The sequence below is a fragment of the Pseudochaenichthys georgianus genome, chromosome 18, assembly GCF_902827115.2.
Source record: "Pseudochaenichthys georgianus chromosome 18, fPseGeo1.2, whole genome shotgun sequence".
In the NCBI taxonomy this organism is placed as follows: domain Eukaryota; kingdom Metazoa; phylum Chordata; class Actinopteri; order Perciformes; family Channichthyidae; genus Pseudochaenichthys; species Pseudochaenichthys georgianus.
In genome coordinates, this window is record NC_047520.1 from 15,401,056 (window position 1) to 15,411,209 (window position 10,154).

Here is a 10,154-nt window from a genome sequence, read left to right on the forward strand (position 1 = left end):
GTAGTCAGAAATTAGAAGTGTATTGTTGCTGCTGCCTTCACCAACAACAGTACATCGCGTAGCTTCCTGCTGGTGTTTCTCCAACTATAATCTACCACACAAAATAAATCACATATACATATAACCCTACTTCCTGGGGACACTTAAATGGTGGATTTAGTTCCTTTTCAAAGTACAATTTGAATAAAATGTTCTGAAAAACGCTTGCGAACAAATGAAAAGGCTTTAAGAAAGTTGTGTTAGCACATTAAGTAAACATAAAATGCATTGAAAATGTAGACTTAACAAAAATGTACTGTCATAAGCCAAAAAAAGACCCCTATCTTACTGATTATAAAAGAACCAAAGATAACGCATGCACTGCTGAATAACTTTAACCATGTATTTGATGTAATTTCTTGTTTTTCTTGTTATTATCTACTCTGGCCTCATTCCAAACCACGCATTACATGCCTACAATTGTATATGTTGAGGACCATTTAACTAACTTTTGACCCTTCAAACATCAAGTACACCCAAACACCCAAGTAGGGTTCAATAAAAAAAGACCAGACAGAGATCCAAACTGAAGACGAGCACAGAGGGGGAAACAAAACTCAAGGAATAATAAAGAATCTAACCGAAACCAGTAGAAGGAGGAAGAGAAAGAAGAAAGAATGGGGAAGAGTTCACATATAAGATGCAGGAACACGAGTGAGAGCAGAGAGATGGAGCGGTCCCACACTTCACATGTGGCTGTGGTTGACCTTCCACCTCTCCCCCCATCCGTACATCCATCCTCGTTTCTCACCCCTCTGTCAGGATGTCAGCAGCATTTCTCGGCACGCTGTCAGACCTTCACACAAGCCTGCGTTTCCTAAACATTCACCCCTTCGCTCACTCATAATGGCTTCCAATCGTCCATCTGCTGCTAAACCAAGACTTTCTGATACTGATACACAGAGTTGGAGCCCATTGTGTTTTCCCATATGGTGCCGATGACAAAGCACCTCTGCTTACAGGAGAGATTTGCTTCCAAAATAGAGACATTTTCATATGGTATGACATCTTGGCAGCCACATCTCAGGTAAAATGCTTTCCAAGCAGCTATAAATCCATCTGGACTTGTGTTATGACTGTCACCACTCTGCAGGGTCGCTTTGGAAAATATCCTTCTTATTTATCTTTTCTAAGGAGGGTAATGATTGTTCAAGGCTGCTTTTTATCAGGGCTGTGGCATCATAAAAACATTCCATGGCGTTACAGTATAACTAAGAAACCAAAAAGCCAAACAGGAAGAAAAAAACAAGACGATAAAAAGTGCTGCACAGCAAGTCCCAACATGACGAGGAAGAAAGCGTACAGCAAGAATCTATACCAGGGTGAGAGTTTGAAAAACAGGTTGGAATCAAAAGAAAAGTAAACATCCACATCTTCCTCGCAGCACTACAGGCCTGCAATATCTTAGTCTTAGAACAACAGGAAAATAAACTATGCCAAGAAAAAGAAAATAATAATTAGCTAAAACATAGGTCACCATTGAAAGGATTTCCAGGAAACATTAAACTGGCTCTGAGGTCAACAATGGCGCCCTCAAACGAGCAGAAGTCCTCTAATTGCTTTGAGTGTTACATCAGAAGATAGTAACCACATTGTTAGCTTAAAGCATAAAGACCAGAAACAGCTGGTGTGTTTTTAAGTGAATAGTTGTAATGTTTGCAGGGACCGATTTAACCTAATAATTTCTCTATGAATCTAAGGAATCTGGGTGCGAGTTTGCTTTAGAACTGAGCCTTTAACTAGTGCTTTATGCTAAGCTACGCTAACTGGCTGCCACTTCATGTTTACCATACAGACATTACATTACATGTTACTTAGACGCTTTTATCCAAAGCGACTCACATACTCAATACTGTGGACAATCCCCACAGGAGCAAATTGGAGTGAAGTGTCTTGCCCAGGGACACAACGACATGCTGACTGCAGTGGGGTTTGAACCTGTGACCACCTGATTCCAACAGCAACGCACAACCCACTGCGCCACACACCTCCTTAACATAAGAGACATAAGAGTGGGTTTGGTCTTGGTCTCAGTTAGAAAACAAACATACATTTCCATAAATCGACTGTTTTTAATACCTGAAGAAGCGTTCGTAGCATAGCTTGGCACACATTCAATTAAGTCTTTGACTCACTGACGATCATCCAAACCACAATTTACTACATATTTGGTTAATTTCAACTAACTATAGCAATAAATGATTTAAAGTCAGCTATGATTTTCACTAATTTTTAGTCCAGTGTCCATATTTATTAAACCTAATCCTGTTTTTCATGTTTTAGTTGAATACGGGGCATTTAAGTCAGATTTTAGTCCAAGAACGCCGTGGAATTTCAGTCTAGTTTCAGTCAATCACATTAAGCATTTCAGTTCATTTATTCGAGCCAAGTCTTTCTGACAATGCTAATTGCGTTCTGCCTGTTCAGGTTTTTCCGTTCCAATGTGTCAAGTTGATACAGTTACGGATTATGAAAATAACACTGTTGTGCGTGGATGACTCAAAATGCAGCACGAGGGCCCTTAAGAGTATCTTCAAACTAGATGTGGATGGTGAAAACATTAGATCAAAAAAATGCCAGGTCAGGACATTTGTGAATGGAGGATGAGCGTCTGCACTCCGTTTGGTTTGGCAACAGAGTAATGATAAACACTGAGGACAACAGCAGCATTAACATATCTTTCCTGTCCTCAACTGCTGCCAAGATTATCGCTCTGCGCTCCTCTCAGTGAACTGAGGTGCGGTCGGACTGAACAACCCCAAACAATTAGCAGGAAACAGCTTCAAAATTAAACATCTTATGGTGCATCATGCTTCGCTCAAGTTACAGGCATTTTGAGCTGGAGCCAAAACCGTCACAAAACTATTGTGGAACTAATGGCTACTATTGATTCCATGTGATATAAGCTTTGTAAGCCGTGGTTCGCTTTTATTTGTGTCATGTGAACATAATCAAATCAAATCCAAAAAACTGCACTTTTCCCATGTGGTTCTGAACAAAGAAGAATAAACGACGCGGGTCACGCGACAAATTCTTCTTTTGCAAAGGGTGCCTATTAAGTGCATATTTGAAAGCATGCACATTATGTACAGGGAAGTTGCATGGTGGAAGTGTCTTTGAACACAGGTGAACATATAATCCAGCTGAACAAATGCTGAAAACTCTGCAAGGTGTAAAGAAGATTCTTTTGACTTGTGTGCCCTCCACTCTGACAGAGAGCAGAGCTGCTCTGTAGACAATCTGTCTGTCTCTTTGTGTTTAATTGGTTGTTTGGAAGGAATTTTAACTGAATTCCAGTTGGAGTTCATCTAAATTGAATTGCGGCCGGGCTGCAGAGGGCGGAGACGCAGCAGGGGGGGGGGGGGGAGGGAGAGAAGGAGAGAGGGAAGGAAAACGGTTTGGCTCTGGAGCCTTAAAACAAGCTCGAACAGGAAGTCATTCAAAGTGAGACACACACCCAGAACAAAACAGCCACACACATGTGAGCACACACGCTGAACCACTGAAGAAAGACAGTCAGTTTGTAGTGCATTCCTCCCTCCCCCCCTCCTCCCCCCTGCATGAGTCAGTGTGTGTGTGTCATGATGGCCTACAGCAGCAGCTCAGCGACAGATCAGTGCAGGATTGAAAAGTGAAGAAGGAAAAAGAGATGTAATGAAAAGAGACCGAAGATGAAGAAGTAATAGGAGGGAGGACACGGTGATGAGGAAGGGGGTGAAATGTGAGGGATGGGGTCAAAAGTGGGGCTTTCATATAAACAAACGGCACTGCCCTCGGGCACTTTCTCTGTATGTGTGTCCTCGTTCTTTTCTCACTTTGCTAAGTCCTTAAAGGAGAACACCAAGTTGTTTGGACAGTGGCCCATTGGTCAAAGCACAGACAGACGCTAAAATAAACCATGTGCACCGCCACACTACGTTTTAGATTTATAATATGTCCAAGTAATCAATACATCTCAAATATTAACATTAATGAATTAATCTCCCTGTGGTTTTATTATTCCTGCAGCACAGTTGGGGTGATTTCTCTTTGTTTAGATTGAGTCACGCTTAGCTTGATATGGATGACCTTATGATTCCCCCCCCAGAGTGTTCTGAACTTGTAAAAAAAGTACCTTGGTGTTGGAATAACTTACATGATTCAGAAACACTGCCTTCTCACCAGGCACATGGATGGCATATTAAGAAAAAGTTTAGCGACTAATTCAACTGCGTTTAATAGTTAACTCTCCTTTATGCCCCGTGGGCCCTATAATAATATACTCTATGCCGTTGCTGTGTGAGAAAGTTGTAAATCAAATTTCATGTGAATCTGTTAGCACTGCACCGCTGTTTCTGGCAGGTCTCTCTCATAAAACAGATGGACATCTCAAGAGACTTCCAGATGAAATAAGAGTTCATACAATATACATATAACAACAATAAGTTCTTAAAAGTTCTCATGTTTGAGACTATAGTATGCTTAAGTGTGATGGAGCAACTTCGGAGTGATCCAATACAGAATTTCTGATTTTATTTTTACATGATGCATTCGGTTGAAAATCTGAAAAAAAAATCCTTCTGGGACAAAACACAAGGACATTTGACTTTGAATACAAAGCATTCCTGTTTGATTTAATTATTTTGGAAAACTGACAGTTCTAATTTCTCCTTCTCTCTCATCTCAGCCACATCCCTCCTCTCCCAGATGTGTCGTCTCCGGTGGGTTTTAGAGCTCACTATTATTTTTAGTCTCAATTTGTCTGTCATTTATTTCCAGATAACTCTTTTAGCCAACAAACATTTTTTTTCTTAAAATCCAAAGTATTTTTTAAATGTCCTATTTTATCATTTCAAAACCCAAATATATTCCCTTTGATAAGATATAAAAAGGAAGAACACATGAAAACGGTCATATATGAGGGTATTTTTTTCAAGAGTTGATTTTTTTCAAAAAAAGTACGTTTTTATACATACTTTGTTTTGCGTGTGTGCATGATACACCACACCAGGGGCCTATACTACGAAGCTGGTTCAACCTAACCTGGATATGTTTGAGTTAGCCGGTTGGCCTAATCCAACACATACGCGCTCTCGCTAAACTGTACTACGACGCTGGTTATCAAGTGGATCGCTCAAGCCAGCCGTGTCCTATCTAGTTAGGTGCGCGTTCACATGAAAGGGGTGGTATCTGGAGCATTCGACCAATCACAAACATGGAGAAGCGCACTGACAGCGCAGCGTCATACTTCCTGAATGAAAAGTGAACTTTAATACTAGTCAAAAATGTTAAACTTAAAACATCCATGACTTAAACACTTTATCCAGGATCAAAGCCACATAGCTGCACCTGCAAGGTGAATACAGCTGGCAAAAGAAAAAGTGTTTGAATGCGTACATTAACAGGTTTATGATATCACTGCGCGTCGAAAACACGATCTGACTTCAATTACATTTGTCTCGAGTGTTTCGTCAACTTAATGTGTTGCTTAAAATAATACTTCTGCATACAGTATGTGACGCTGTGAGTGTTGCACGGCCAGATACGGCTCAGCTGACTCAGATAAGGAGATATGATACATTATGATGTGATATGAATGATAATGGGACACATCGACGTTTGCACTCAGTGTACTTATGTTGTGGCCGATATTTAAGTAAGCTTTCTTAACGCTAATGTTATAATATTCAGATTGCTCTGAAGATGGGAGGTGATATTCTATTAATGTTCACGTTCACACAGTCGGTGATTTTTGCCGGCCGTCTTTCCTGCAATGGCAGTTTTTCTGTATTTCCTTTCTCCTGTAATATGACTTGATCGCTTTAAACTCCGCACACTGAGCTCTGATTGGTCAGCAGGCGGTGCTTTCACTGAGTTGAGCTCTTAGCCTGCAACCTAACCTGCTCCCGACCAGGTTAGCTGCTTAGCATAAGTTATCATGGAGATCTAGCCTGCTAAAAGAGAACCAGCTTCGTAGGACCGGAAAGCCGGAGTTTTCCCTGAATTTAGCCGGCTAAGCGAAAATCCTGTTTCGTAGTATACCCCCCTGACCTTCTATGACAACACCTTTGATAACAACCTTTTTGGACGATTCACTGATTAATATTTGAGGATCCACGCACAATCACACACATTCATAAGTTACAGTTTGTGTGGCATGGACGGGATCAAATATACACTGCTTTATTTATGAGATATAAGCTGAATTAAACATCACATGGTACAATTTAGTACAGTGACACGTATTTATTGATAAGGAAGTGCAATAAACACACTTGATTTTCCACCATGCGTTCCCGTGCTGGAGCTCAGCAATTGGACACTTTTGCCAGCAGATTAGAATAAATTGCATTTATTTCATAACCTGGTATGTTTAAACACGCCCAGTCTTCTTCCTTTGAGATGAACTGCTGAACGAAGCTCACACTGTTAAAACCTACATATCTATTGCTGGCCAAATTGTGGTCGTAATTTTTGTTTAATGCAAGTGGTTTGACTTGTTTGTCTGATGAAATGTTGCCATTTTGATAATTATATGTGAAGGTGAAAGGTTACATATCAAGAGGTTTTATCCTAATAAATACATTTGGACGACAACCCACACACTCCTGCATGCCACTGTTGGAAGACACAGGGCTACAACTTAGTTAATTATTGACACACACACACACTTTCTTGACAGAGACGATTGCAGAATGGCCCTGCAGTCTGTATCAGAAAACCCACACAGACAAATTATTATGGTCAATGACACGGTGCAGGCACATGTTAGGACTGCCAGAAAAGCTGCTACAGAACTAAGGAAAAATAGAGCCGGACAAATAAAGAAAACTTCTAATGACGTGATTTAGAGACTCATGGAAAACAAAAACAGAACACACATGGAACGTTTTTAAAGGGGACATTTCAGAGCTCTAGGTGCACTCTCAAATTGAGGTAACTTCTACAGGCAGGTGCTGTCTCCTCTTATCCCCTGGGGATAAGGGGGAGTGCAGAATGAGAAGGACACAGGAGGGGAAAGGAGGATGCATGAGGGCGTCTGAACTGAACAAGAGCCCGAGAAAAACCGGCTTGACAACAATTCAACACAACAGACAGCTGGCAACTACAGGGGAGTTTTCTACTACAATATCTGATTAAAACACACTCATACATATAAAAAGGTGTATAGCGTTTTTTGTTTGTTTATGAGGCACACCTGCACTCCAAATAATCACACGCGCGCGCACACACACACACACACACACACACACACACACACACACACACACACACACACACACACACACACACACACACACACACACACACACACACACACACACACACACACACACACACACACACACACACACACACACACACACACACACACGTCTCGTGGCCACTTCACAACAGTGTGCATTCTGTCAAAAAGCTGTCATGTCTCACGGTGTCTGTCTCTTGTCTTTTTTTAGTCGCCCTTCTTGACTGAGAAACATGTTTTGTTTTACTCGCGAGGCGACACGTGTATTAAACTTTGAGGAAAACAAACATTTCATGTCTCACCTCGTCCCATTTGATGAACTTCCCCCCCTTCTTCAGCGCTTCGTGGACGGACATGGGCTTGAGTTGCAGCGCGTGGACTCCCGGCTTGGCCCCGGCCATGGCAAGGTATTCCCTGCCGGTTGCCAACGCCTATACCCCGGCTAAAGCGAGCTGGACTCCTCGGAAGGAACAAAAAACCGCGCTTCCTTCCTCCAACTTCCACCCCGGAGCTTCTTTTCCGGGGAGAGAGTGAACCGACAGAACGAGGGGGTGGTGAGGGGGGGGGGGGAGATTTTCAAACTAAAAAGTTACTACACAGCAGCGAGACTTTGAGGAACATGAGGAGTAAAATCCAGAGAGAAATACAGGACTTGTTTCAGCGCGCTGTCTTGTCCGCGTCCACGCAACGCGGTGGCGCGCATACAACTCCCCCTTTCTTTTTTTTCTTTTTTTTAATAAATTGTATTATAGGCTTTGATTCATTTGTTTATTTACGCACAATCCTTTAATCGCGCACTTGAGCCCGCAGAGAGATCCTTTCCTTCCTTCCTCCCATCTGCTCAACCCCTCTCCTCTCGCTCCTCTAACTTTCTCTGCTTCCTCTCTCTCTTGTCGCCTCCGACGAGTTTCTTCTTTTCTCCTCCTCCTCTCCTCCCTGCATGTTTTCTGTGGAAAAAAGGTTCCGGAGAGGAGAGAGAGAGGACAGCGTCAGATAGCACTGAGTGAATGAGGAATGAGAGAGGGGGGGGGGGGAGTCACAATTTAAGTAAAAAAGGGGTGTGTTTTAATCCAAGTTCCTGTCTCCTAAAATGTACAGTATGAATATACTAACATGAACATGACAATTGCATGATAATGATTTTCACTTTCTATTTGCTTAATGTTTGCACACGTTTAATTTTCACTTCTGAAATATCAAAAAAAATTGCAATTTAAAGGTGTTCTCTGGGAATTTACTATTGTACTTCCATAAAGTTTTTACAATTTTCAATCAGATTAAAAGAAAATAGTCGAAATTAGCAAAGGCATATATCCTGACGTTTGGTCCCTAGCTCCAAAAGTCCTACATGTCCCACAATGCAACTCTCAAATGTCTTTCATTAAACCTTTCAATTTAAATTATCTGCACTTTGTTTGACAGCAGGATTACAGAAAAAGAATATGCCTGAAAATAATCTAAGTTTATTGTAAGAGTATACATCCACATATAACTAGATCCATTCACATCTCCAGGCATCTAAGCATCTAAAATAAAGTGTAAGCAGTTCTTTGTTTTCTATGGTTTCTATGTTCGGCCTTCGACGACGGGGAACAAGGAAACAATGCTGTTTTTTAAAAGATCAGTATCACTGTCATGTCTGTTCGCTAAGTGTAAAGCTACTACTTGCTATTTAAGGGTCAATTCAAGATTAAATCACTCTTAAAAGCTCCTTAATATGCTGCAGGTAAACTCTCAATCTGTTAGTTATTAGAAACGTGAGATGTCAAATACTGGCAATTCAAAAAAGAATAAATAAAACTGGTACAAAGACCCCAAAACATGCCTGTAGAAATAGAGTCATTTCCTGCTTACTGTCTACAGGATTTCAAAGTTTTAATAATATAAATAACTCTGCTTTAAATCATTCATCTTGATACAGATTACTCATGCAACCAATGATATTATTAAATCATGGAACTGCATATTGGAAAAACACATGGAGGTCATTTTTAAACAATAGTATTATCTGCATCAAATTAATAGGAAATAGTTGTGGGTGGATTTTGGAGGGAGGTAATTGGAGGTAACTGGAACTCACCAGGTAACTTTCCTCTTCCTGATCAGTTGCAGCGTCTCATGTTTTAAAGAAGCGTGTGAACAAGAAGGAAGGCACAGTTACAATCCGACCCGTCCAAATTCCGCTGCCAGGCAACATTACAAGTTCTCAAAAAAAAAAACCCTAACAGATTTTTTGGCCAACGTTGCCATTCTCCAACTCCCTAACTACACTCGGCAGGAATGTCTGCTATGCAGCTGCCTGCTGACTGACTGCCTGGTGTTTCTACTTGACCAAAACCACAGCGAGGAAGAGGAAATTCAAAGAAAATCCACAGGAATCATCCGATATTATTCTATCATGGAATGAAAATTGCATATCCGTGTCTAGAAAGAGCTGGTGTCATAGTTACATGACCCTGAGGAGGTGCACGCATCCAGCAGGAGACACATTGTTTAACAATTCAGCAGCTAGACAGATTGTGTGTGTGTGTGTGTGTGTGTGTGTGTGTGTGTGTGTGTGTGTGTGTGTGTGTGTGTGTGTGTGTGTGTGTGTGTGTGTGTGTGTGTGTGTGTGTGTGTGTGTGTGTGTGTGTACCTGAGCGGCGTGCATCTAAATCCGAGCCGTAACTGAGTCCAGGTTAGACTTGTTGATTAATCTGAACCACCACACACACACACACACACACACACACACACACACACACACACACACACACACACACACACACACACACACACACACACACACACACACACACACACACACACACACACACACACACACACACACACACAACCTCTCAAATGACAATAAACGAATAAAAGGTGGACACATGCAAATGCATTCTTT

The 10,154-nt window shown here is 41.4% G+C and overlaps 1 protein-coding gene across 3 annotated transcripts in view; it reads right to left on the reverse strand.

Moving 5' to 3' along the window:
• The window catches only part of plcb3 (phospholipase C, beta 3 (phosphatidylinositol-specific)), a 55,840-nt gene extending 46,416 nt beyond the window's left edge, over positions 1 to 9,424 (reverse strand). For 2 of the 3 annotated variants that reach the window (XM_034105819.2, XM_034105818.2), the window contains exon 1: positions 7,567 to 8,258. In XM_034105819.2, the coding sequence (XP_033961710.1) occupies positions 7,567 to 7,665 (99 nt within the window). In that variant the 5' untranslated portion in view covers positions 7,666 to 8,258. Of the gene's footprint in view, positions 1 to 7,566; positions 8,259 to 9,344 lie in introns of those variants that run through there. The other variant, XM_071206646.1, reaches the window with a different exon arrangement.
• Positions 9,425 to 10,154: the final 730 nt, after the last annotated feature.